This window comes from Castor canadensis, chromosome 14 (genome assembly GCF_047511655.1).
Source record: "Castor canadensis chromosome 14, mCasCan1.hap1v2, whole genome shotgun sequence".
NCBI classification, from domain to species: domain Eukaryota; kingdom Metazoa; phylum Chordata; class Mammalia; order Rodentia; family Castoridae; genus Castor; species Castor canadensis.
In genome coordinates this window covers 36,278,079-36,304,497 of record NC_133399.1, presented here as the reverse complement: position 1 = coordinate 36,304,497, position 26,419 = coordinate 36,278,079, and the positions used below count along the sequence as shown (strand labels likewise).

Sequence of the window (26,419 nt, the reverse complement as noted above, 5' to 3'; positions counted from 1 at the left end):
GGTAGAGTGCCTGCCTACCAAGTGTAAGGCCCTGGTTCAAACCCCAGTACCACCAAAAAATAAAAAAAGCAGTGAGTGTTATTATTAGCAAGACAACATTCTGCTTCTTTTCTAAGTATCCTGGGAAGCAGGACACTAAAGCTTAGCACTGGGGCAGTGCAGATCTTGGGATCCCCACTTCCTAAGACTTTCCTGCACTTTGCCTTAGACTTCTCATCTATAAAATGTAGTGATAACTGTTCATTCCCCCAAGAATGGTAGCAAGAATCAGAGGGGAAAATCTGAGAAGGCTCAGAACTGGGCCTCATCCATGGCGATCTCAGGAAAGTGTGGTAGTATCAACATTAGTCATTAGTGAGAATTAAGGGATCAACATGGTATCTGGCCCGAGGGAGGTACAAGCTAAATGGAAATCATTCTTACGTATCTTTCTTTTTAGTAGGTACTGGGGATGGAATCTAGGGCCTCATGCAGGCTAGCACAAGTTTAACCACTGAGCTACACTTCTAGCCCTTGTATGTTCTTAATTTTTTTTTTTTTTTGTGGGACTTGGGGCTTGAATTCAGGGAAGCAGCACACTACCACTTGAGCCACACCTCCAGTCTGTTTTGCTGTGATTACTTTGGAGATGAGGTCTCACCAATTATTTGCCCAGGCTGACCAAGAACTGTGATCCACCTGATCTCAGTCTCTGAAGTAGCTAAGACGACAGGCATGAGCCACTAGTGCCCAGCTTATTTATTCATTTATTTGAGTCAGTATCTGGTTATGTAGCCCAGGCTGGCCTGGAACTCATAATCTTCCTGCTTCAGCCCCCAGGTCTTGGTTTTCAGACATTTGCCACCACACCCAACTAACCATTTATTATATAACCCTGCTACCTGCTTTTCACTTGAAAACTCAGTCTTTGCTTCTTCCTGTGGCCTCCATAAGAGACCCTTCAAAACAAGCCAAGCATTATTTTTTTATTCCCATATCGTCCTTCACTTTGAATGGTTTAGAAATGTAACCTGACAAGTTCATTTTGTCCAGCAAGGGCTCCTTTTATTCATTCAGGGGTGGGTTTTTGAAACGCAGTGCAACTTTATAAGTCAAGAGTGCCAGGAAAGCAAGCCTGCCAGGTGCAGAGAAGCGCAAGAAGCTTGCTGGAACCTTCCATCCCAATGGGCACCCTTGACGCACCGGCCACAGCTGCTGGCCCAGGACGCATCAAACGGACCTCAGAATGAGATCGGGGTGCCTGCCTGTCCCATACGAAGCTCAGGACCACGTCCGTCTGTCCTTCTCATGTACTAGTGTGCAAAAAAACCTGAAAGGATCACAGATTGGCTCTACTTGGCCCGGCTCTTGGCCTGAGAAGCATTCTGGCCGTGCAAGAAGGGTCGGGCAGTCTCCGTCCTTCCAAACTCCAAGGCATCGCCAGCTGACTCTGGCTATAGCCTGCCTTCATACAGGCGTCTCCTCTGCCACCTTTTTGAGGAGTCCAGCTGCCAGGGGGGAGTGGTGCGGATCCTCAGAGCCATCAGCGTCCCGGATCTTCAGCCGTACTTTCTGGTTGGTCCTTCTCCACTCGGAATACAACTGGCAATGGTATCGAAAAGAGACCTGCGGGGCAGATCCACAGTGAGTGGAAAAGTCGAGAGGGCCTCCACCACCAAGGGAGGAAAGGGGCCTATGGCACCTGCAGTAGCCCAACCAGCGGCCAGCTACCGTCAGAGCCACATCCGGGCACAAACTCCCCCATTCTGTCCACTGGGGATACTCCGCAGCCGCAGCTTTGAGTCTTGTAAAACTGAAGGATCCCTCCCCCCCACCCTAGCAGGGTGCAAGGAGCTCCCCTTTTGCTTTCAATTGAGATGGACTCATACAGCCTCTTGAAAGCCACACAATTGCCCCAAGTTGGAAGCAACCAAGATACACCTCAATAGGTGAATGGTTGAATAAGTGTATCAGACAATTATTACACACTGCTAAAAAAGAAGTGAGGCAACTGGGCGCCAGTGGCTCCAGTCTGTAGTCCCTGCTACTCAGGAAGCTGAGCTGGAGATGGAGATGGGGAGGGTTTTCCTTCAAGGCTAGCCCCAGCAAACAGCAAAACCTTATCTCAATCAATAAAAAGATGGCAGGGAGCTGGTGGCTCACGCCTGTAATCCTAGCTACTCATAAAGTAGAAATCAGGAGGATTGCAGTTCAAAGCCAACCTGGGCAAATAGTTTCCGAAACCCTATCTTGAAAAAGAATCCATCACAAAAAAAAAAAAAAGGGGTTGGTGGAGTGGCTTAAGGTGTGGGCCCTGAGTTCAAAACCCGGTACCACAAAAAAAAAAAAAAAAGAAAGAAAAAAAGATCTTAAATAGGAGTGTCTTGGTCCAGGCTGGATTGAAAGCATAAAAGCAGGATCCTAGCCCAAAAATAACTAAAGCAAAAAGGGCTGGTGCATGGTTGTAAGACAGGACATGATAGCTGAAACCCATATATTCCAGCTACTCTCCAGGCGTAGGAGGAGACAGGGATGATTGTGGTTTGAGACTAGCCGGGGTAAAAAGTTAGCTAGACAAATAAACCAGGTATGGTAGTGTGTACTGTAATCCCAGTGCATTGGGGCGGTGTAGATGGATGATCTTGGTCTGAGGCTGGCCCCCAAGGAAAAACGCAAAACCCTACCTGAAAAATAACTAAAAGAAAAAAAGGACCTGGGTGTGGCCCAAGGGGTAGAGCACCTGCCTAGCAAGCTCGAGGCCCTGAGTTCAAATTTCAGTACTGTCAAGAATAACACAAACAGAAGTGAGAGCTGGGGTTGTGGCTCAGTGGTAGAATGCTTGCCTAACATGTGCCAGGTTCTGGCTTCCATCCTCAGCACTGGCCAAAAAGAAAGGGAGGGGGGAGAGGGGGAGGGAAAGAGAGCAAAGGGGAAGAGAGAGAGAAAGAGAAAGTTATCAAGCCATAAGGAGACATGGAGAAACCTTTAATGCATATGACTAAATCAAAGGCCAATCTGGAAAAGGCAGCGTGCCGTATGACTTCAACAACACATCTTGGAAAAGGCAAAACTATGGTGAAAGTTAAAAGATCAGTGTTTGCCAAGGTTGAGAGAAGAGGAGGGAGGAATGAAGGTGGAGCACAGAGGAGTTTTAGGGTGATAAAAATATGCTCTATGATAGATGGATGCATGTCAGTATACATTTGTCAAAGCCACAGAATGTACAAATACAAGAGCAAAGCCTAATGTGGGCAATGGACTCTGGCTAGTAACAGTGTGTCCATGGGAGCTCATCAGTTGTAAGGAATGTGCCACTCTGGGGGAAGAGGTGAATAGTGGGAAAGGCTGTGTGTGCGTTGTAGGAAGAGGGTTGATATATGAGAATTCTCAGTGCTTTCTGCTAACTTTTGCTGTAAAGCTAAAAAGTACTCTAAAAAATAAAGTCTTTTAAAAACTTAGAAATAAAGGTCAATGGTTCATACCCCTTTACCAAGCAAGTTTTCAAGAAATAATTGCAGGTCTGGGGTGGGGAGTATAACTTGCCCAGCATTCTGAAGACCCTAGGTTCCATGCTCAGCATCACAAAAAAAGAGAGAGAGGGAGGGAAGGGGAGAAAGAGAGAGAAAGAGACAGAGAGAGAGAGAGAGAGAGAGAGAGAGAGAGAGAGAGAGAGAGAGGAGGGGAATGAACATGGTGGTACACGCCTGTTAAACTAGGCAGAAGTAGGAGGACCAAAACCCCAGGGAAGCCAGGCACAGGTGGCTCACACCTGTAGTCGTATCTACTCAGGAGGCAGAGAGCAGGAGGATCAAGGTTCGAAGCCAGCCCAGGCAAATAGTTCTGAGAGACTCTATCTCGAAAAAACCCATCACAAGAAAAGGCTGGTGGAATGGCTCAAGGTGAAGGCCTGGAGTTCAAACCCCAGTACCACAAAAAAAAAAAAAAAAAAAAAAGGCACAAAGTATAAGATCCTATCTCATAACCAGAACAAAAGGGGCTGGCAGTGTGGCCCAAGTGGAAAAGCACCTGCCTAGCAAGTGCAAGCAAATCCCTGAGTTCAAACTCCAGTGCTGTCCAAAAGAAAAAAGAAAACACACTGGAAAAAATCCCAGTGTCTCTCAAAAAGAATTTGATTAAATAAATATGGTACACCCACATGAGTGATTGCTGAGTGGTTCCTTTTTTTTTTTTTTTTTTTTTTAAGGACACTAGCAAAGTGAAAACAAGCTGACTGTAAAACAGTACCAAAAGCCAGTGCCAGCAGCTCACACATGTAATCCTAGCTATTTGGGAGGCTAAGATCAGGAAGATCTCGGTTCAAGGCCAGCCCAGGAAAATAGTTGGAGAAGAGACCTTATCTCCAAAATAACCAGAACAATTGAAAGTGTGGCTCAAGTGGCAGAGCACTGCTTTGCAAGCATGTAATCCCTGACTTCAAATCCCAGTCCCACAAAAAAAATAAATAAATAAAAGAAAGAAAGAAAACAGCACTTAAGGTTTTATGCTGTTTCAATTTTAAAAATACAATCATGGGTCAATTAATGACAGAGCTCTATCCTTAGAAATACAACATTAGACAGTTCATCACTGTGTAAATATCAACAATCCTTACACAATCTGACATCGTAAGGCAATATAAGCTATGGGACCATTTACGGTTTGTTGTAGGAAATGTCGCCCTATAGGTACGTGAATTCTGTGTGCTGGCAGATGCACTGAAAACAACTTCCATTCAGTCGCGCACGCGTTCACCAGTTACTTATAGTTGGGTGTCTCACTATGTTTCCCAGGCTGTTCTCAAACTCCTGAGCTCAAGTAGCCTTATGCCTCAGCCTCCCAAGTAGCTGGGACTATAGACTTGAGCCATTATACAGGACTTATTTCAAGAAGCAGATTTTAGGAGGTGTGGCTCAAGTGGTACAGTACCTGCTTTGCAAGTGCAAAGCCCTGAGTTCAAATCTCAGTCTCACCAGGAAAAAAAAAAAAAGTAAGTTTTCAGAGTCCAGCACAGTAGTACAGGCCTATAGTCCAAGATATAAGAAACACTAAGGCATTGAACCCAAGAGTTCAAGGGCAGCCTGAGTAACACAATGAGACCACATCTTAAAGAAAAAGTGTTTTGTTGTTGTTGTTTGTTTGTTTTGGGTTTTTTTGCAGGGGATGGCACCTAGGGCTTTTTGCATGCTAAGCACATGCTCTACCACTGAGTTACACTTCAAGTACTGGAGACCACTTCTTGATGAGGGGAATCCCCTGTAGTTAGACAACAGTGTTTGTTTGAGGGGTGAGAATGTGGGGGACTTTCTCTAGTGCATGCTGAAACAGTACCCCCACCTTAATCATTCTGTCTCTGCCTCTGTCACTCTTACTTCTGGTCTTGGTCTCAATTCATTTTTTCTTTTCTTTTTTTTTTTTTTGGCAGTACTGGGTTTGAACTGTTCAAGTTTGCTAGGCAGGTGCTCTACCACTTGAGGCACTCCACCAGTCCTGTTTTGTGTTGGTTTTTTTCAAGATAGGGTCTCAAAAACTATTTGCCTGGGCTGGCTTTGCATCATAGTCTTTCTGATCTCTGCCTTCTGAGTACCCAGGATTACAGGCGTGAGCCACCAGCACCTGGCTTTTTTTTTTAATTTAATTTTTTTCACTGATACATAAAAACATAGACGTTATACATATCTATGAGTGTCCCTTCTAATTTCTTTTTCTGTTTGTTAGCAACGCTGGGTATAGAACTCAGGGCTTCACATGTGCCATCCACATGCTCCACCACTGAGCTGCTCCCCTAGCCTTTCTATTCCTTTCTCTCACATACTCGGTCACATGCTCTTTCTTTTTTTTTTTTTTTTTTTTTTTTGGTGGAACTAGAGTTTGAACTCAAGGGTTCACATTTGCAAAGTGGGTGCTCTACTGCTTGAGCCATATCTGTAGTCCATTCTACTCTGGTTATTTTGGACATGAGGTCTAACAAACTATTTTCTTGGGCTGGGACTATTTGAACCTGATCCTCTCAATCTCAGCCTCCCAAGTAGCTAGGCTTACAGGAGCTGCTCTAGCCCAGCTTCTTTCTTCCTGTCTTTTGGCTTAAGTCCCTCCATGTCTACTCAGTTTCTTTTGACAGTCACTAGCTGTGTGACCCAAGCTGGTCTCAACCTCCTAAGAGGTGATCCTCCTACCTTAGCCTCCTGACTAACTGGGACGACAGATTTGCACTACTGCACCAGGCTCCCAATCAGTCTCTTAACATTTCTCCCCCAATGTCTTTCTTTCTTTCCTTCTTTTCTTTTTTGAGATAGGATATCACTATGTCACCCAGGCCAGCCTTGAACTCATGATCCTCTTGTCTCAATCTTCCAAGTGCTGAGCTTACAGGCGCCCACCACCATACCCAACTTTCCCCCAATTTGTTAATATCTATCTCCCCCATTTCCCTCTCTCTGCCTTTTTCTTTTTCAGTCTTTTGCTGCTGTCTCTCTCTCTCCCTCTTTTTCCTCCCCACTCCCATCTTAGGGGCTCAGGACTGGTGACCACTCACCTTTGGAGCAGAAGGCTCACACCTGCCTCAGGGCCTCCCTGGACCTTTGCATGCTCAGAATCTGGGGCTCTACAAAAGGCATAGGAGATCACTTCCACCTTGGGTCACATGCTTAGGCAACCAGAGAGCCCCTCCTCTTCAAACCCTTTACCTGGCTGCTCCCAGCGGAGCCCTTCCAACTGTCTACTGTCCACTGCAGCCACTCACCAGCGTCCAGAGAACATAGATGGTGAACAGGGCAATGGTAAGGGCGATGAGCCCCACGGCCTCCAGCCGGCTGTGGAGGCGAAGGTGGTCCTGGGCTCCTCGTAGGCACAGCCAGCCCGAGATCGCAGCCAGTGGTGTGATGAACAAGAAGCACACCATGTCGCAGCACAGTGTACGCTTCTCTGTCCGAGGCCCTGGGTCCTTCAGCCACTGCAAGGGAGCAGATGGGGCAGCAGTGGGATGTGGAAAGGAGCTGCTTAGAGGGGAGAGGGGAGGGAAGGGACTCTGCAGGCCTGGACCTTCCTCAGTCCTTTCTTTCTCTCAAACACTTCCTCAACCTACAATAGGCCAGGCCCTGCTAGGTGCTGGGCACTTCTCCCCACCCCCACCCCCATTTTACAGATGGGTAAACTAAAACACATAGCTAATACAAAACATTCCTAGTCACAAAAATCCATAATCCACTGAGTGAGATAGCTTACACCTGTAATCCTAGCTGTAATTATGGTTCAAAGCCAGCCTGGGCAAATAGTTGGAAAGACACCATCTCCATCTCCAAAATAACTATAGCAAAATGGACTGGACTGGAAGTGTGGTTTAAGTGGTAGAGCACCTACTTTGCAAGGACAAAGCCCTGAGTTCAAACTCCAGACCTACCAAAAAAAAAAAAAAATCCACAATCCAAAATGCTATAAATCAAAACCAAAATTTTTTTTTCTTGGTGATACTGGGGTTTGAACTCAAGGCCTCATGCTTGCTAGGCAGGTGGGAGCTCTACTACTCGGGCCACTTCACCAGCCCTGTTTTGTGTTAGGCATTTTTGAGGTAGAGACAGTCTCTCAAACTATTTGCATGGGCTGGCTTTGAACCAAGATCCTACTGATCTCTGCCTCCTGAGTAGCTAGGATTAGAGGCGTGAGCCACTATTACCTGGCTCCGCCACTTTTGTATTGGGTATTTTTGAAATAGGATCTTGCTTTTTTGGCCTGGGCTGGCCTCAAACTGTGATCCTCCTGATCCTCTGCATCCCAAGTAGCAAGGATAACAGGTGTGAGCCACCAGCACCTGGTCAAAATTAGAAACTTTTAAAATGCTAACAATGATGCCACAAGTGGAAAATTCTGTACCACAAAACTTTTTTTCATGTACAAAATTATTTAAAATATTATGTAACAGCCAGGTGTGATTACACCTGTAATCCCAGCACTCAGGAGGGCATGGCATCAGGATCTTGAATTGAGGCCAGCCTGGAGCTTGGGCTACACAAGGAAGACCCTCTATGAAACAAAACTTAAAAAAAAAAAAAGGCTAAAAAATCACATGAAAAAATGCTCACCTTCTCTAGCAATAAAGGAAATGCAAATTAAAACCACACTAAGATTCCACCTCACCCCTGGCTGTTAGAATAGCCATAATTAGCAACACCACCAATAACAGGTGTCGGCGAGGATTCGGGAGGGGGAAAAAGGAACCCTCTTACACTGCTGGTGGGAATGTAAACTAGTACAACCACTCTGGAAAAAAATTTGGAGGCTACTTAAAGAGCCAAACATTGATCTACCATACGATCCAGCAATACCACTCTTGGGGATATACCCAAAAGAATATGACACACGTTTCTCCAGAGGCACCTGCACACCCATGTTTAATGCAGCACTATTCACAATAGCCAAGTTATGGAAATAGCCAAGATGCCCCACCACTGACGAATGGATTAAGAAAATGTGGTATCTATACACAATGGAATTTTATGCAGCCATGAAGAAGAACGAAATGTTATCATTCGCTGGTAAATGGATGGAATTGGAGAACATCATTCTGAGTGAGGTTAGCCTGGCCCAAAAGACCAAAAATCGTATGTTCTCCCTCATATGCGGACATTAGATCAAGGGCAAACACAACAAGGAATTGGACTTTGATCACATGATAAAGCGAGAGCACACAGGGAGGTATAAGGATAGGCAAGACACCTAAAAAACTAGATAGCATTTGTTGCCCTCAACACAGAGAAACTAAAGCAGATACTTTAAAGCAACTGAGGCCAATAGGAGAAGGGGATCAGGAACTAGAGTAAAGGTTAGTTCAAGAAGAATTAACCTAGAAGGTAACACACATGCACAGGAAATCAATGTGAGTCAACTCCCTGTATAGCTATCCTTATCTCAACTAGCAAAAACCCTTGGTCCTTCCTATTATTGCTTATACTCTCTCTTCAACAAAATTAGAGATAAGGGCAAAATAGTTTCTGCCAGGTAGCGAGGGGGTGGGGGTTGAGGGAGGGGGCGGAGAGGTAAGGGATGGAGTGGGGGAAGGGGGGAGAAATGACCCAAACATTGTATGCACATATGAATAAAAAAAAAAAAGGCTAGAGCATGGCTCAAAAAGTAGAGCCCTTACCTAGATGAGAACCTGGGGTCAATTCCAGTAACACACACACACACACACACACAAATTATACAAAATTACCTTTGTGATATGCAGGATATGTGTATGAAGTGTGTGAAGCATAAGCAAACTTTGTGTTTAGATTTGGGTCTATCCCCAAGATAACCTCTTACCTCATAATGTCCATGTAAACATTCTAAAATCCCCAAAACTAGGTCTCAGTTGGGATGCTGTATTATGAGCTTCTGGTAGGAAGTCCAGTCTTCAAGAGCATCTCTGACAATGAGACCTCCAAACACATCCTGCAAGTGGACATGAGGTAGCCCCATCCATGCTGTGGGGCCCCACAACCTGATGTCTAAGCTTCTTAGGTACCAGCCTTCAGAGCAGCAGCCACTGGCCTAGATCATGGAGCACCTTTGGGTCCAGGCCCACTCCTAGAGTGTGCTATCTTCCTCTGCCCAGCTGGCTTCCTGAGCCCTATTTGACTCTGTTCCTTCTGTCCTTGTTCAGGGAGCTCTCTGTCTCTGCCACCTCAACTGTCTTTTTCATTTCTTCTTTTAACATTCTAATTAATAAAAACTGGAAAAAAAATCTTCCCCAAATCAAAAATTCAAAACAATCGAAGCACCAGTGGTTCACACCTGTAATCCTAGTTACTTGAGAGGCTGAGATTGGGAGGATTAGGGTTTGAGGATGGCATGAGAAAATAGCTCTAGAGATTCCATCTCCAAAATAACCAGAGCAAAATGGACTAGAGGTATGGCTCAAGCAGTAGAGCTTAGTTCAAACCCCAGTCCCACCAAAAAAAAAAAAAAAATCCAAAAACACTTCTAGTCCTGAGTGTTTTGGATAAGGGATATTCAATCTGTAGTCCACAAAGCCAGCCAGGACAAGACCCAGAAAATCTTGCTTGGAGCCTCAGCAGCCTTGGCCACTATTTCACACTGCCTTTCATGGATGCAAGATGAAAAAAAAGGCATCACTCCAACAGTTCCAGGGAATGCCCTTGCTAGTAGAGGAGGTGAAATGGGGAGGATGATCAGGAAGGGGCCTTGCTGAGAACAGAATAAGCAGACGAAAGGGAGAGACAAGATTCCAGGCTGTAGCAGTAGATGCAAAGGCCCTGGGGTAGGTGTGGGAAGCCTAAAGAAGGTACAACAGGGAGGAGGCCCATTTGGCTGGGGCATGAGGATCAAAGGAGGCATAGAAGGGGGTTCAGGCAGGGGACTGTACCTCCCTCCCACTGTTCTCCCTGGAGCCCAGCTCCCAAGTGGGCTAGGGGCTTTTCCAAGGCCCACATTCTCCCAAGCTCTCCAGTCTCAGGGCTGGACTTTGCTCTTCACACTTCAGCCGGTGATGGCCACCTTGCAGTGCTCAACTGCCCATTTCAGGTGCTGCAGAAAGGAACCAAGTGCAGGCAGCACCCAAGTGGCCACCCAGTTGCTCTAGGGAGTATCAGTAGTGAGACATCCACCATGACCAGGAATGCCTGGCACAATCCTGACCCATCCCACTCAGGCTTAAGTCTGAGTGCCTGGCCGTGGCCAATGCTTCCTCCTTTCAGGCTACTCTCCTCCTGCTTTAACTTTACCCACTTCAACCACTCAGGCTTCATCGAGAACACCAAACTCCTCTCAGCCTCAGGGCCTTCACACTTGCTGTGCATCTGTCATGACTGCCCTTCCCCAGCCGTCTGCATGCTGGCTCCTTTTCATCCCTCAGGTATCAGCCGTGCCCTTTCTTGCCCCATACACGCCACACCCCCGCAACATGGTTCTCTCATAGCACTACTGCGCCCAGCACTGGAGGGTCAGTTCGTTAGTTTATTACACTTAAATCTTCACAAGCACCAGCCATATGTGTCTTGTTGGTGGCTGGGTCCTTAGCACCTGAGCATGCTGGAGATGCTCAAGAAATACTTGCCACTGGGCCAGCCATAACCCTGTAATCCTAGCTCCTCAGGAGACAGAGATCAGGAAGACTGCAGTTTGAAGCCAGCCCAGGCAAATAGTTTGCAAGACCCTATCTCAGAAAAACCAACACAAGACAGGGTTGGTGGAGTGCCTCAAGTGGTAGAGCACCTGCCTAGCAAGCAGAAGGCCCTGAGTTCAAACCCCAGTACCACCACACACACATACAAAAACAAACAAACAAACAAACAAACAAACTTGCAGCTGGGTGTGGTGTTGCACACTTGTAATGTCAGTACTCAGGAGACTGAGGCAGGAGGGTCTTGAGTTCAAGGCCAGCCTGGGTTACATAGTGAGACCCTGTCTCCAAAACAAAATAAGAAAGAAAAAGGAAAAAAGAGCTGCTAGTGAAACAATGACTCTGAACTGGGCAGGGCACGGGGTTTGGCAACCCAGCTCAGGCCTGGTTCCCACACTTATCAGCAGATTCTACCACGGGGAGGGGGGTAGCAGGGAGGTCTGCTTCCCCAGCCCCCCACACCTCCCACTCCCACCCATCAGGTGTGCAAGAGTACCTCTGTGAGAGGTCGGGGCCGCTTTTCCACTGCAAACTCCGTGTGGCACAGCTCACAGTAGCTGGTGTTGGATGAAGAAAGCCACTTCTCCAGGCAGCTCTTGTGCACGGCTCCCAGAGTGCCGGTACAGCCACACGGGGACAGCAAGCTCTCCCCATTGGCTCCCTCGTGACAGATCCGGCAGAAAGGACAGTCACTGGATAGAGATAGGATTCATGAACAATGATTGGGCTTCCTGCCTGCACCTGCTTTACTACTCACTAGGTTACAAGTTCACTGTCTCCCCATACTACCCCTTTGCGAACTCCTACTCATCTCTTAATGCTCCAAATGTCCTCTCCTCTCCTATAGGGAACCTCCTCAGAGTTCTACGAGAGGGGCAGGGATTGGATAATGTGCTCACTCCCAAAGGTCTTGTGGTACCATTTTGGGCCCAGGGTGGTCATCTTGTGAGCACCTGCCCAATGTCCTCTCCTTTTCCTGCAGTACCATCATGACTGCCCTCAAGGACTACAGCAGAGCAGAGGATACTCTGATGACCCCAGCCCTGACTAATCAGAACAACACATGCCCCACGTCTCGGGGACAGACTCAGAGGAGACCTTGTATGATACAGAGCCACTGAGAATCAATATCGGAAATCCAGCCCCTCCCAAACACCAAAACAGCAAGGCTGACGTAAGCCTGGAGCACTGGCAGCCACTTGGTCCCTATGGAATGATGCCAACAGAGAGGAGAGCAGAGCCAAGAGTCATAGAAAGCGGGGAAAGGCAGATTCTTATGGACATATAAGAGGCAGGACACGGTAGCACACATTTGTAATCTTATCACTCAGGAGGCTGAGGTAGGAGGAACGTAAGTTCAAAACCAGCCTGAACTACACAGGAAGACGTTGTCTCAAAAGAAAAGATCAGAACCCCTAGATCTAGCCACACCTGAAGGACACACTGCCTGAGAAAACTGTGCATCCAGGGAAAATTGCTCACTTGCTCCTCTGTCCCTGTGAGGGGAAAACAGACATAAAAACCATTCACACAGCTGCCTGGGAAAATCTCCAGCCACAGCCCAGTCTCTGGGGATGCTGGGTCCTTCCTGGGCAACTCAGAAGGGAGGAGGTGTGGCCTTCTGGGCCCAGAGTCTATCCAGCACATGACTCATTGTTTTCCAAACATTTCTGCCCAGAAAGCAGAAGTTGTTGGGAACACACAAAGGAGCCGAGTAGGAGAGCCTTTCCCAGATAAGGCTGTTTCCCCTGGAAACTGTTTTCCACCCTTTCTCAGGCTTTCCTGCTGCGGGTGGGGCCTGGCTACTTTTTAAAAAGCCCAACAGCCCAGGAGCCCAGAAGACTGCTTGCATCTGCTTTCCATCAGACACTGCCTCCTACAGTGTCAAAGGCATTCCCAGACCTTTTCTCTCTCTCTCTCTCTTTTTATTTTTTTTTGATGGGACTGGGGTTTGAATTCAGGGCTTCAAGCTTGCCAAGAAGGCGCTCAACGGCTTGAGCCACACCATTTTGCTGTGGTTATTTTGGAGATGGGGTCTCGAGAACTATTTGCCTGAGCTGGCCTCGAACTTCGATTCTCTCAAACTCAGCCTTCAAGGTAGTTAGGATTAGAGACGTGAGACACTTTTTCTAATCCCATACCCTGATCCCCCTTACATACACACACACACACACACACACACACAAACACACACACAAACATACACACACACACACACACACACACAGGTTCACAGGAAAGGAATCCAGTTCCAGAAAGCAACTCCAGGAAATGGAACTGACCAGAAACCCTCAGGAAAAGCCACATCAGTGTGGAATTTGTTTTGGGAAACCCTGGAAAACTTTGGAGGCGCAAATACACAGAAACAGAAAAAAAAAGGCAAAACTTAATATTTATTGCACACTATGTGCCAGGACTATTCTAAGTGCAACATCTGGATTTATTTGCCTCATTATCACAATGAGTCTGTAAAGAAAGTTCTCATTCGGCTCCCCTTTTTTTTTTTTTTTTGGCAGTGGGGTTTAAACTCTTGCTGGGCAAGCGAACTACCTCTTGAGCCACATACCTAGCCTTTTGCCTTTAGTTTTCAGATAACATCTGCCTCCTGTTTTTCAGATAAGATCTAACCTCCCCATTGTCTCCCAAGTAGCTGGCATTACAGCCATGCACCACCACACCAGGCCTTTGGCTCCCATTTTACAGATGCTGAAATTGAGGCATGGAAGAGTTTTGTTCATTTGTGCAAATGCACACACCTAAAAGTCTGTAAAGCAGAGCTGGGAACCAAAGAAGTCTCACTCCAGGCCTGATCACCCCCAGCTGCTTCTACACTGCCTCCCACAGATGATGGGCAAGAGAAATAGGCTTTTCTCATGACATTCTGGCAGAGAAATAACACAAAATATATAGATGAGAAGGAACAGTGTAGTGAGGCAGATGTTGACAGCCTGGTACTCCAGGAGCGAGAAGAGAGCACATGAGCAAGTAAGGAAATTGAAGTGCCAGGGAAGAGAGTGGCAGGGAGAAGGCAGGCAGAAGGGCTGTGGGTGCCAAATACAATCCTAGCTACTCAGGAGGCAGAGATCAGGAGAACCACAGTTCGAAGCCAGCCTGAGCACATAGTTCATGAAACCCTATCTCAAAAATACCCAACATAATAAAACACCAGAGCTGGCAGAATAGCTCAAAAGGTAGAACACCTGCCTAGAGAGCGTGAGGCCCTGAGTTCAAACCCCAGTATCGTCAAAAAGTGACTTGGCTCACTCACAGGTTACTGGGCAGAAAGTCAAGAGGGGTAGGGGATCCCAGACGCTGAGCCTTTGGGGGCTGGCTGGGACCATGAGATGCTTCCTGGGCCTTTCTCTTTGACCTCAGCTGGTTTCTGATACCAAAACTCTCTGTCCAGCCCAGTCTCTGCCAAGATCTCTGCCATATGCCCCTAGGAATCAGAGAATCCTTAGAGGCAAATGGAAGGTTTTGACTTTTATGGCTGTGGAACCAGCCGAGACACTGGGTTTGACATCTTGGAGTTCTGTTTTTGCTGCTATCAGATCAAAGAGGTGAGGGTGGGGGGATAGGGAAGATGACATGCCATGTGTGGCCTCTGCCAAGCTCAGCACCATGAATAAGGAGCCCCATTTACTCCTGGGGAGACTGTCCAGAGGCTGGAAGGAAGCTCATAGACCTTGAGGTCACCCTTTTGACATCAGTGGCACTGACTGTGAAGTTGTGAACTGAGAAGACCTCTGGCCTGGAGAGGTTTGAGTTGAGCTGCATCCAAACACAGAGGAGAGGAGGAGAAGACACAGACTCTGAGCTGTGCCACAGGCAAAGAGGCCAGCAGGCAGATCAAGGAGGGCCCTGAGGGCTCAGGGTGCCATGCTGGCCTAGTCACCAGCCACTTTCTGATTGGGCAGGCCACAAGGAAGAGTCCCAGAGAAGCAACATCAGTTGGCCAGGGACAGGAAAGAGAATAGCCAGGCTCCTACCTGGCCACTCACCAGGGTCTTGAGGGTGGCAGAGTAAGCTACAGCTTGCCTGGGGTCAAACATCAGCTCTGTTCAGGGACTTTAGCAGTGTCTACATCCCTTGGGGTCTCGGTTTCCCCAGGTGTGAAAATGGATAGTGGGGCAAGGTGAGGTCAAGTCCCTGGCTCAGCACTTTCCCTAAGCATGGCTCCTTGAGAGTCTCTGCCCCTGCCACTCTTATAGCCCCAGCCCAAGAAAAGGTTTGGGCTTTTATGGTTGTGGAATCATAAAAGCACCCACAGCCTGCTCTACTAACACAGACCCCTTTCTGCCTTCCAAAGGAGGTTGTTTTTTCTTTCTTTTGTTTCTTGCATTCTTTTTTTTTTTGAGTGGGGGGACCGTACTAGGTTTGAACTCAGGGCCTTGCATTTGCCAGGCAGGCACTCTATCATTTGAGCCATGTCACCAGCCCTTTTTCTTTAGTTATTTTTGGCATAGGGTCTTGAGTTTATGCCTAGGCTAGTCTGGAATGCAGTCTTCCCTATTTACACTTCTTGCTCCTAACTGGGATGACAGGAGCACATCACCACAGCTTTTTTTTTTTTTTCTGGTACTGGGGTTTGAACTCAGGGCTACACCTTGAGCCACTCCACCAGCCCTTTTTTTGTGATTTTTTTTTTTTCAATAGGGTCTCTCAAGCTATTTGTCCAGGCTGGCTTCAAACCTCAATCCTCCTGATCTCTGCCTCCAGGGTAGTTGGGACCACAGCAGTGAGCCACTGGTACCTAGCATGCCCAGCTTTTTATCAGTCGAGATGAAGTCTTGCAGACCCTCCTACCTCAGGTTGGCCTCAAACAGAGGCTCCTGATCTCCACTTCTGAGTAGCTAGGATTATAGGCTATGAGCCACCACACCTTGCTTTCACCTTTGAGTTTTAAGTAGAGACAGTCTCCAATTTAAGAAGGTTTGACTTATAATTTTTCAAGACTTTGATACAAAAGCAAAACACATTCTGGTAGAAATTCTGGTTGGAATTTTGAAGTTTGATCTTTCCCTGGGCATCTCTTCACATGCTGAGCAGTGGCAGTGACCCGTAGCTTCCAATGGACTCCGAAATCATGAGTGAACAACAAAGACTCTACAGTGAATTGTGTTGCTAAACTATACTGAGTTTTTTAGTTGTATTTTTTTTTGTTTTGTTTGTTTTGGTTTGTTTGGCAGGTTTTGAACTCAGGGCTTCACACTTGTGAGGCAGGTGCTCTACTGCTTGAGTCATGCCTCCATCCCTTTTTTCTCTGTTTATTTTGGAGATAGGGTCTCGCTCTTTGCCTGCACCATGACCCTCCTATTTGAAGTTTCCCACTATTGCTGGAATTACAAGCATACACTATCATGCCCAGCATTTTTTTTTTTTTTGCGGGGTACTGGGGTGGGGAGGGGGTGTCTCATGAACTTTTTTTGCCTGGGCTGGCCTAGAACCTTAATCCTGATCATTCTCAGCTTCCCGTGTACCTAGGATTACAGGTGTGAGCCACCAGCACCCAGCTTAACCTATACTGTTTGACAGATGTCAATTTATGGTATTTTCAATTTACAATGGGCTTATTATCAACCAAGGATAATCTGTATGTTTATCAAGTCCTTATAAGGTGGCAAACCCACTTTCTGAGACCATGGCATCATATCCTCAGCCATCATATTCTCAGAACAACCTAATCAGGAAGATGTTTTTGTTTCAGAAGTCTGGTGAAGTAACTTGGCCAGGTCAGTGTGAAAGAGGTGAGATGTGAGCCAGGTGCGGAAAGTGCACAGCCTGATTCCTATCCACTCCCTATACTGCTTCTCCAAAGTCTGGGTGACCTGCCAGCATTTGACATTCAGATTTTCACAATCATATGGAATTTGGGCTTTTCTTGGAATCAGACCTATTAGCCTGGGTCCCCATTTCCACATGGCCTCTTTTCTCTGGTGTATTCACCTACCTGGCCTCTCTCAATGGCTAGACTTCTTACTTGGGACAGGGAGGAAATCACTTAGCCCAGAGAGAAAAGGGGGTAAAGGCCAGGCAAATGCATGGTCACCACTCACCTTGGTGTGTCCAAGGCCCGGATGACAGTTGAGAGGAGCCGGCCATCCCTTGAAGTCACCTGCGCCACATACTGAGGTGGCCCGAGGCCTGTGGCCTCCACGACCTTGGAGAAGGCTGGACTGCCAGAGCAGTCACACAGGGAGCCTGGGAGGTGGCAGCAGTCGCCTGTCGTCATGGCCACAGGGAGCCCTATTCCTCAGGGCCCAAGGCCCATGGTCCCAGGAGCCTGCAGAGAGGCCAGCAGAGAGATTAATGGCAAAGTTAGTGAGTCCAACAGACTAAGGTTTGAGTTCCCTCTTGTGGGGCTCTAGGAACCATAGAAAGACTGCCTCTTTGAGCCTCAGTTTGCCATATCTGTAAAATGGGGCTTTATTCAGAGGCTGGGTGGAGTCTATGAGAAGAGACATGCAACTTAGCCAGACCTGGCAGACAATAGGGGCTCAGTTAAAATATCTCTCATTGTCCTAAGAAGAGGCAGGAAAGGCCCTGCTTTCAAAATCTACAAGCCACCTTCCATGTCACCACTCTAGACATGGGAACAGCATTTTTTTATGGTAGTTCTGGGGTTTGAACTTATGGCCTCAAGCTTACTAGGCAGGTGCTCTACCACTTAAGCCCCAGAGAACAGCATGTGACAGTTACTGAACTCTTTCAGAGGCCACAGCGACCCTGTCATCAATCATTGTGGGCTTTGTCTTCCAAGGATATTCCTGAGCTGGGCTCAAAGCATCCCATCAGGCCTTTGCTGAAGCAGAAAGGAGCTAGAGGGCTGGGTGTGTGAACTGTGGTAGAGCGCTTGCCTGGCCCACTCAACTCAGGTTGGAGACCCTGAGCTCCAACCCCAGAACCACAAACAACAACAAAAACAAAAGAGTGAAGCTGGGCGCCAGTGGCTCACACCTGTAATTCTAGTTACTCAGAAGGCAGAGATCAGTTTCGAAGCCTCCCCCCACCCTCCCACCAAGGATAGATAGTTTAAAAGACCCTATTTAAAAAAACCCATCACAAAGAAAGGGAGGTGGGGCTGGTGGAGTAGCTCAAGATGTAGGTCCTGAGTTCAAATCTCAGTACCGAAAGAAAGAAAGAAAGAAAACCAGAGCAAGACATTTAGCCTTAAGGATCGGAAAAGTAAGTGACTCTGACCCTTCTAGTGCATGCTTTTCATCAGGCTATGCTTAAGACCTCAGGCCATCATGGAAGTGTCACAGGCTGAGGCGACATCAATAGCCTCTATCCTTGGCAGACTAGCTGCTCTGAGCTATACCTCAGTCCCAAGGAAAGGCAGGTATCTGGGGCCTTAGGTAGCAATTCTGAAGTCTGTTCTGGGTGACTTCAGTGGGATTCTGCCCTCTGTCCATGGTCTGATCAGGAAAAAACAACCTTAGGCAGGAGGCTGGGCACAGTGGCTCACACCTGTAATTCCATGTACTTGGGAGGTGAGATGTGGAGGATCATGGTTCGAGGCCAGCCCAAGCAAGTTATCAAGACCCCATCTCAACTAATAAGCCAAACATGGTGGTTCATGCCTATGATCACAAACACAGGAGAGACTGTAGGTAGGAGGACTGAGGTCCAGGTCAGCCCTGGGCCATAGCACAAGAACCTTATGTGAAAAATAACTGAAAGTGAAAAAAGGTCTGGAAGTGAGGCTAAAGTGGTAGAGAGCCTGCCTAGCAAGCCTGAGTTAAGAAAAGAAAGAAAAGAAAAGAAAAGAGGAACCTTAAGCAGCCTCCTCTTCTACCCAGAGACTTGGGTAGGACTTTTTGACCCCTATGTGTTCCCCTCTGAGGATTTCATGAAAGGGACAGAGGTCTCCTTGACACCAATATAGGTGGCCTCAGAGCCAAGGATTGCTTGTCTAAGCCCTGGGGCCTTTGTCTCCCACAGCTGGGGTCTAGAGCCCATAGCAGTCCTCATAGTGTTCAGAAACTCCAACAGACAGGGCCAACCAGGCACTCACTTGAAGTATGGGCCCCATCCCAAGTCAGCTTTTACCAACCCTGTTAGTCAAAATCAAATACTCAAAGAGAGAGAGAGGGCTAAACAGTGTAAATTATTGATTCATTGACTTTTTTCACTGGGACAGTGTGCTGACAGATCAGGACTCTCTGAACAGCTCAGTCAGAAACTCAACATGCCCTCTGGTCTCCACAGTTGAGGCCAGATAAGCAAGTATCGGCCAAAGGCAGGAGGAACCCAGGAGGAAGCTGCATGCCTGAGATAACATCCGCCAGGCAGTGGCCAGGCCAACAGTGTTGTGCATGCTACCATCCCTCCCAAGCACTTGCAACCAGAACTTCCAATTCAGAGGTCAGCAGGGAAGCTCCTCGGCCCTCCAAGTGAACACACACAGAAGGAGTCCAATTCCTCTGACCCTTTGAGAATCGGTCTCAGCATTTCTACAAACAATTGAGCACTACCGACACAAAGCCTGTAGTGGTGGTACCCTCCTGTAATCCCAGCACTCAAGAAGTGAAAGCAGAGGATCAAGAGCTTGTCTCAAAAAACAAAAACAAGCCAGGTGCCGGTGGCTCATGCCTATAATCCTAGTTACTCAGGAGGCAGAGATCACGAGGATCATGGTTCAAAGCCAGCCAGGCAGATAGTTTGAGAGACTCTATCTTGAAAAAACCATCACAAAAAAGGGCTACTGGAGTGGTTCAAGGTGGAAGCCCTGAGTTCAAACCTCAGTACTGCAAAAACAAACAAAAACCAAGTCAGGTGTAGTGGTTCATGCCTATGATCCCAGCTACTCAGGAGGCAGTGATCAGGAAAATAAGCACATAAATAAAGGCCAACCAGGGCAAAAATTTATCAAGCCAGTTATGCACCTGTAATAAATAAGAGGATTGTGAACTGAGGTTGCCTCTCCCACACCAGGCAAAAACACAAGACCCTACCTGAAAAAATAGCTAAAGCAAAAAAGGGTTGCAGGTGTGGCTCAAGTGGTAAAGAGTGCCTGCCCAGCAAGCTCAAGTCTGAGTTCAAGCACCAGCACTGCCAAACAGAAACAAGAAAGAATGATCACAGCTCCTATGTATATAGAAACTATTTGGGGAAAAAAAACAAAGTTAAATCTGCCAATGCAGGCCTACAAATCAGTAACTGTAGCAAGGGTTTACTAAATACCAGGTACTGTGCCAAGCAATGTGCCTATATGTTGATGATCTCTTTAAACTCAAAACAGTTGTCAGAAGTGTTCCCTTCAAAGGTCACTGCCCTGGAGAAGCCTTCCCTGACCACTCTGGCTAAAATACCACAGATGTCCACATTACCCCTCCCCCCACATGGCACCAGGCCCTCTCTGAAATGCTCTAGCTGTGATAGGCTTATTCAGCCATGCCTGTCTTCCCACTTTTCAGTGAACTCTGGAAAGGAGGGATGTTGCTGAACATGGTCCCTTGCAGTCTCCAGCACCATCTTGTGTCTGGCACAGGCTGGCTGTATGCGTGGTAGCTGTATTCATTTTTCAGCCTCTTTCTCACTCTGTGTAAGAACAGACTGAGAGAACCAGATCTTCTCAACCTGCCAGCCGCCACAGTGGGAATCAGAGATGTTCAGAGGCTACAGGTCCATGGAAACCACATAGGAAGAGGCCAAACTTGGGACTGGACACAAGGACAGGGAGGTTGCAGGTCAGACTTAGCTCTGGGACTGCTGGGATGGATTTTATTGAGTCTTAAAGATAAAACCATACTATAAGTCCAGTAATTATCCCCAGTTGGTGGGAGAGGAGGCTGAGGCTCAAAGAGGGGCACCTACTTGCAGAAGGTCACACAGTCAGGAAAGGACAGTGCCAAGATTTGAACTTAAACAGTCCAGTGAATTGGTTTGGGCCTCAAGAGACTGGGGTGCTTTAAATCCTGGCTCTGCCACTGCTGTGTGTCCTGGATCAAGTTACTTGGCTCCTCTGGGCCTCATCTTTCTCCTTTGTCAAATATGGTGATGGAGCTAGTGGACTGTGTCTGCTGAGGGGGTCTCCTAAGAAGCCTTCAGGCTTAATTCCTCCAGCCTTAGCTAGGCTTGGATGGAGTGGCACTAGGGCACCCCAATCTTTTCTATGTCTGCAGGAAGCTGTAAAAGGGTCAGAGCACCCTGGCTCTCTACAGGCAGCTGCTTCACTCTGTGAACCTGTTTTTCTCATTTATAAAATAGAGGTCATAATGATACTTAGCTCATAATTGATAAATACTAAGAAGTCAATAAATATTGGCTCTAATTACCATCATCATCTTACAAAGGTATTAGGAAAAGTTTGATGAGAAGACACGTACCTGGAATGAAGCAAGTGATGCTTAATAATTTCTTTAAAAAAAAGAAAAAGAAGAAAAGAAAAGAAAAAGAAACATGGAAGCTGGGCACCAACGGCTCACACCTGTAATGCTAGCAATTGGGAGGATTGGAGTTAGAGGCCAGCCCAGGCAAGAACTCACCTCCAAAATAAGCAGAGCAAAATGGACTAGAGGTGTGGCTCAAACAGTAGAGGCCAGTAATTGTGTAGGTGCTCTACTGCATGAGCCATACCTCCAATCCTAGAGTGCCTGCTTTGTGAGCACAAAGTCTTGAGTTCAAACCCCAGTTCCCTCCACCCCACAAAAAAAAAAAAAAAAGAAAAAGAAAAAAAAAAGCAAGGAAGCCTGTTTAAATGAATTCTCTCCTCTTCACTCATCACAGACTCTCCTGTGTGCCCTTTAGTAACTTCATAGCCTTGGATCAGAAGCCAGATTCTAATCCCAGCTCTGCTTCTTATTTGCTGTGTGACCCTGAGCAAGGCACTTAACTTCTCTGAGCCCCAACTTCCTTATCTGTATGAGGGGAACCATTTCCAGTACTCCCACCTAGTATGGGTCCCAGAGGACTAAATAAGCAAGTTAACCCTATAAATCCTGACCACCCTGTTTTGAACACATTTCAGCGCAGTGCACTCTGAGTAGCTTCGCACGCAGTGCCGGGCTCTTTATATTTACTGTTCTCCAGGCAGATCCCCTCTGAAGGAGGTTACAGAAGGACACTGTCCACTTACTGACTGTGTGCCAGACGCTTACCTTTCAGCCACCTCCTGAATCGGGTTGGCGCTGGGATGACCCAGTTTCACAAATGGGTAAACCGAGGCTCAGAGAGGCGCCTACTGTGTACCGAGGCCCGGAGACCTCTCGCCGTCCTCGAGGTCCCGGCTTCCCGGGGAGAGAGCTGAGGCCAAGAGTCAGAGCCCGGCTGTCCCGCCCGAGGACTGAGCTCGGGCCTCGAACCCGGGATCCAGGACCCGCCTGTGTCCTCCGGTCCGACCCACTGTTCCGTGCCTACCTGATCCGCGGCCGGGCCGGGCGGCCGCGCAGGCCCCTCGGTTCACCCTGGCCCGGGTCCCGGCCCGGCCCGGCCCGTCAGCGCCGCTCGCTCAGCTCCGGCCGGCACCTGCGTCCGGGCACCGCCCGCGGAGCAGACAGCGCCGTAGGCCAATGGTGACCGACTCTCACTCGCACTGGCCAATCGGCGTGCACATCCCGCCCCACCAGGCGGGGCCGGAGGCGACGGGGACGTCCTGGGCAGTACAGGCCCCGCGGCGCCGCAGCTACTGACTCCGCCCCTGCCGATCCTTGCTCCGCCCAACCTTTGGCCCCGCCTCGTACCCGACTCCGCCCCCTCCCCAGCCGGGGCTCCAGGGAAGCCGGCTGCGCCACCTGCAGAACGCCAGGGCTTTGAAGTAAATAAAACCTTTACCGAATTCAACTTGACGCTTGCCAAGTAATTTGTAAGTGTTCATCATCTCCTCTAAGCTTCACATGTATCCTGAGGGAAGGAGAGACCGTAAGATCACATTTCACAGAGGAGAAACAGAAGCTAGCGTAGTTAGGGACCGTAAAGGAGCCTAAAGCCAACATCATTTACTTATTCATCTTCATTCATGCGATAGATCCAATCAAAAGATGGAGCAAAATCAATAGAAAAGACTGTTACGATCCAGGCACTGTGCTGGCTGGGGACACGTGTTAACTAAGACAAGTATTTTGCTGCCCCCGTAGATCTCGATTTATGAAGTGGGACCCAGAGTAGTAAGCATTTTTATTATTTTTTGTTTGTTTTTTAGGCAGGATTTCACTGTGTAACCCAGGCTGACCTCAAATTCCGTATCTTCTCAAGAAAATGTGGTATCTATACACAATGGAATTTTATGCAGCCATGAAGAAGAACGAAATGTTATCAGTCGCTGGTAAATGGATGGAATTGGAGAACATCACTCTGAGTGAGGTTAGCCTGGCCCAAAAGACCAAAAATTATATGTTCTCCCCCATATGTGGACATTAGATCAAGGGCAAACACAACAAGAGGATTGAACTTTGATCACAAGATAAAAGCGAGAGCACACAAGGGAGATACAAGGATAGGTAAGACACCTAAAAAACTAGCTAGCATTTGTTGCCCTCAACGCAGAGAAACTAAAGCAAATACCTTAAAAGCAACTGAGGCCAATAGGAGAAGGGGACCAGGAACTAGAGAAAAGGTTAGATCAAGAAGAATTAACCTAGAAGGTAACACACATGCACAGGAAATCAATGTGAGTCAACTCCCTGTATAGCTGTCCTTATCTTAACTAGCAAAAATCCTTGTTCCTTCCTATTATTATTGCTTATACTCTCTCTTCAACAAAATTAGAGATAAGGGCAAAATAGTTTCTGCTGGGTATTGAGGGGGTAAGGGGGAGAGGGAGGGGGTGGAGTGGGTGGTAAGGGAGAGGGTGGGGAAAGGGAGGAGAAATGACCCAAGCTTTGTATGCACATATGAATAATAAAAAATTTTTAAAAATTCCATATCCTCCTGCCGCAGCCTCCCAGTGCTGGACTATAGGCATGAGTGACATGCCTGGTTTTCATTATTATTATTATTAGAGTTGCTGAAGATTGCACCCAGGACCCCACATGCTAGGCAAGCACACTACCACAGAGCTACACCTCCAACCCCAATTTCTTATTATTTGTAAGACCAAAACATTTATTTCTTTGTTTTTTTCTTTTCTTTGGCAGTACTGGAGTTTGAACTCAGGACCCTCAAGTTTGCTAGGCAAGCCCTCTTACCCTTGAGCTACTCTGTCAGCACTTTTCTTGTGATGGGTTTTTTTCGAGATTAGGGTCTCCCTAACTATTTGCCCTGAACTGGTGGCTTCCAACCTCGATCCTCCAGATCTCTGCCTCCTAGAGTAGCTGGGATTACAGGCATGAGCCACAGCACAGGGCTTAAAATCCCTAAAGTAAACAATTAATTACAGATGTGATATCTTAGGGTAGAGCCATGGCTGAAATGGTAGAGCGTTTGCCTTGGGTTCAGTCCCCAGTACCACAAAAAACAAATGGAAAACAAATGTGATACCTTGTAGTAATGGAAGGATATCATGTTATAAGAACATGGAATGATTTGGGAAGTTGGGATATATTTCCTCAAAGAAGAAGAAATTGAGCTGACATCTAAGATAAGAGCAAAGGGTACCCGGGAAAAGAAAGAGTGAAAGAGTGCTAGGTAGAGCATCTGGAAACAGGCAAAGATCCTGAAGTAGGACACAAAATTGCCTGTATTCTTTCCCCCTCCTACCCTGCATTTGTTGCATGTATAGGTCAAGTCAGTAACCTCAGGATTTTTTTTGTGGGTGGGGGAGGTTGGCAGTCCCTAGCAGCAGAAGAAAAAAAAAAGAGAAAGAAATAAAAGTGAAGCATATGTAATGCTAGCTACTCAGGCAGCAGAGATCAGGAGGATCGCAGTTCGAAGCCAGCCCGGACAAATATTCGAGAGACCTTATCTCGAAAAACCCTATCACAAAAAAATTGGGCTAGTGGAGTGGCTCAAGGTGAAGGCCCTGAGGTCAAGCCCCAATACCACAAAAAAAAAACTGGAATTTTGAGCAACAATTGAGGCAAGAAGATCTCAAGTTTCAGGCCATTCCAGTCTACACAACAAGACCCTGTCTGAGAAAAAAAGACAAACTAGACTTTCCTGTGGCCCTTAAATGGGTCAGTTTGGACTTTGATATGGATATTGATGGGCCAGGCACAGTGTGGCTATGGCTGGAATTCCAGCTTTTGCGGGATGTAGAGATCAGGAGGCTCTTCAACTACGCCAACCAGGACGAAACATTTACTTAGACTCCATCTCAGCCAACCAGCTGGATTAGGTGGGGCATATCTGTACCCCAACTATTCAGGAAGCATATGCTCCAGTAAAAACTTGAGGCACTATCTGAAAAATAACTAAAGGGCAAAAGGGATGGAGACATGGTTTCTGGGGTAGAGCATCTACCTAGCAAGCGTGAGGCCCTGAGTTCAAACCCCAGTCCCTCCAAATACTATTGATTGTAATAGATCAAACACCTCATTTTTTTTTTAACAGTAATGGGGTTTGAACCAAAGCCCTACACCTTGAGTCACTCCACCAGCCCTTTTTTGTGAAGGTTTTTTTTTTTTGAAATACAGACTCAAGCACTATCTGCCCCAACTGGCTTCAAACTGTGATCCTCCTGATCTCTTGAGTAGCTAGAATTATAGGCATGAGCCACCAGTGCCGGGCTTCCCTTGGTTATTTATGAGATGGGGTTTTCACTTTATTCCCTGGGCCGGCCTGGACTGCAGCCCTCCCTCCTATTTGTGCTTCTCTGCATAGCTGGGATGAGAGACATGGGCCACCACTCCCAGCCATTGATTGAAATGGGGTCTGGGGAACTTTGTTGCCTTGGCTAGCCTTGAACTAGGATCCTCCATCTCTACATCCCATGTAGTTAGGATTACAGGCTTGAGCACCATGCCGGGCTATATTATTCTTTCTTAACCACTCTCCCTTATTCTCCTTCTGTCTAGAATAGTTCCTCAATCTTTCCTTGTCTTTATGACCTTGACACTTTTGGAAATTATGGTATCCTCATTTTGCAGAAAGTCCCTCCATTTAGATTTTGTCTAAAATGTCCTCAGCCATTATGCATTTGTATCAGGGAACACAGAAACAGTATTGTGTTCTCAGGATGGATACAATGTTGATTTCTTCCATTACTGATTCTGTTAACTTTGTTGAAATACTGTCTGCCAGACTATCCTGCCAGGGTCAATGTGCTGCAGGAATCAACAAATGCTTTATGGGGCCATGGGGTGTGGCCCAAGTGCTAAAGCACTTGCCTAGCAAGCCAGAGACCATTATCTCAAATCCCAGTGCTGCCAAATAAATAAATAAAAAGGTGTATCTCTCTCTTTTTTTACCTTATTGGGGTTTGAACTCAGGGCCTCACGCTTGTGA

At 47.1% G+C, this 26,419-nt stretch overlaps 1 protein-coding gene across 4 annotated transcripts; it reads right to left on the bottom strand.

The window, feature by feature from the left end:
• Positions 1-1,022: 1,022 nt before the first annotated feature.
• On the bottom strand, positions 1,023-22,567 carry Marchf2 (membrane associated ring-CH-type finger 2). 4 transcript variants are annotated; one of them, XM_074054261.1, is made up of 5 exons: positions 22,198-22,565; positions 17,152-17,378; positions 11,592-11,787; positions 6,719-6,971; positions 1,023-1,605 (listed from the first exon to the last, which is right to left on the bottom strand). In XM_074054261.1, exons 2-5 carry the CDS (start codon positions 17,325-17,327, stop codon positions 1,523-1,525), a joined length of 708 nt encoding a protein of 235 aa, XP_073910362.1. In that variant the 5' UTR covers positions 17,328-17,378; positions 22,198-22,565; the 3' UTR covers positions 1,023-1,522. The 4 variants fall into 4 exon arrangements, with proteins under 4 accessions (XP_073910362.1, XP_073910361.1, XP_073910364.1 ...); XM_074054260.1 differs by having other exon boundaries at positions 6,719-6,928; positions 22,198-22,558; XM_074054262.1 differs by lacking the exon at positions 1,023-1,605 and adding an exon at positions 5,343-6,580 and having other exon boundaries at positions 6,663-6,928; positions 22,198-22,563.
• Positions 22,568-26,419: the final 3,852 nt, after the last annotated feature.

Coding starts and splice junctions, on each gene's coding strand:
- Marchf2 (XM_074054260.1), bottom strand. CDS start 17,327: ATGACGACAGGCGACTGCTGCCACCTCCCAGGCTCCCTGTGTGACTGC. Junction 11,788..17,151: donor CGGGCCTTGGACACACCAAG/GTGAGTGGTGAC, acceptor ATCTCTATCCAG/TGACTGTCCTTTCTGCCGGA. Junction 6,929..11,591: donor GGCCCCGACCTCTCACAGAG/GTACTCTTGCAC, acceptor GCTCCCTTGCAG/TGGCTGAAGGACCCAGGGCC.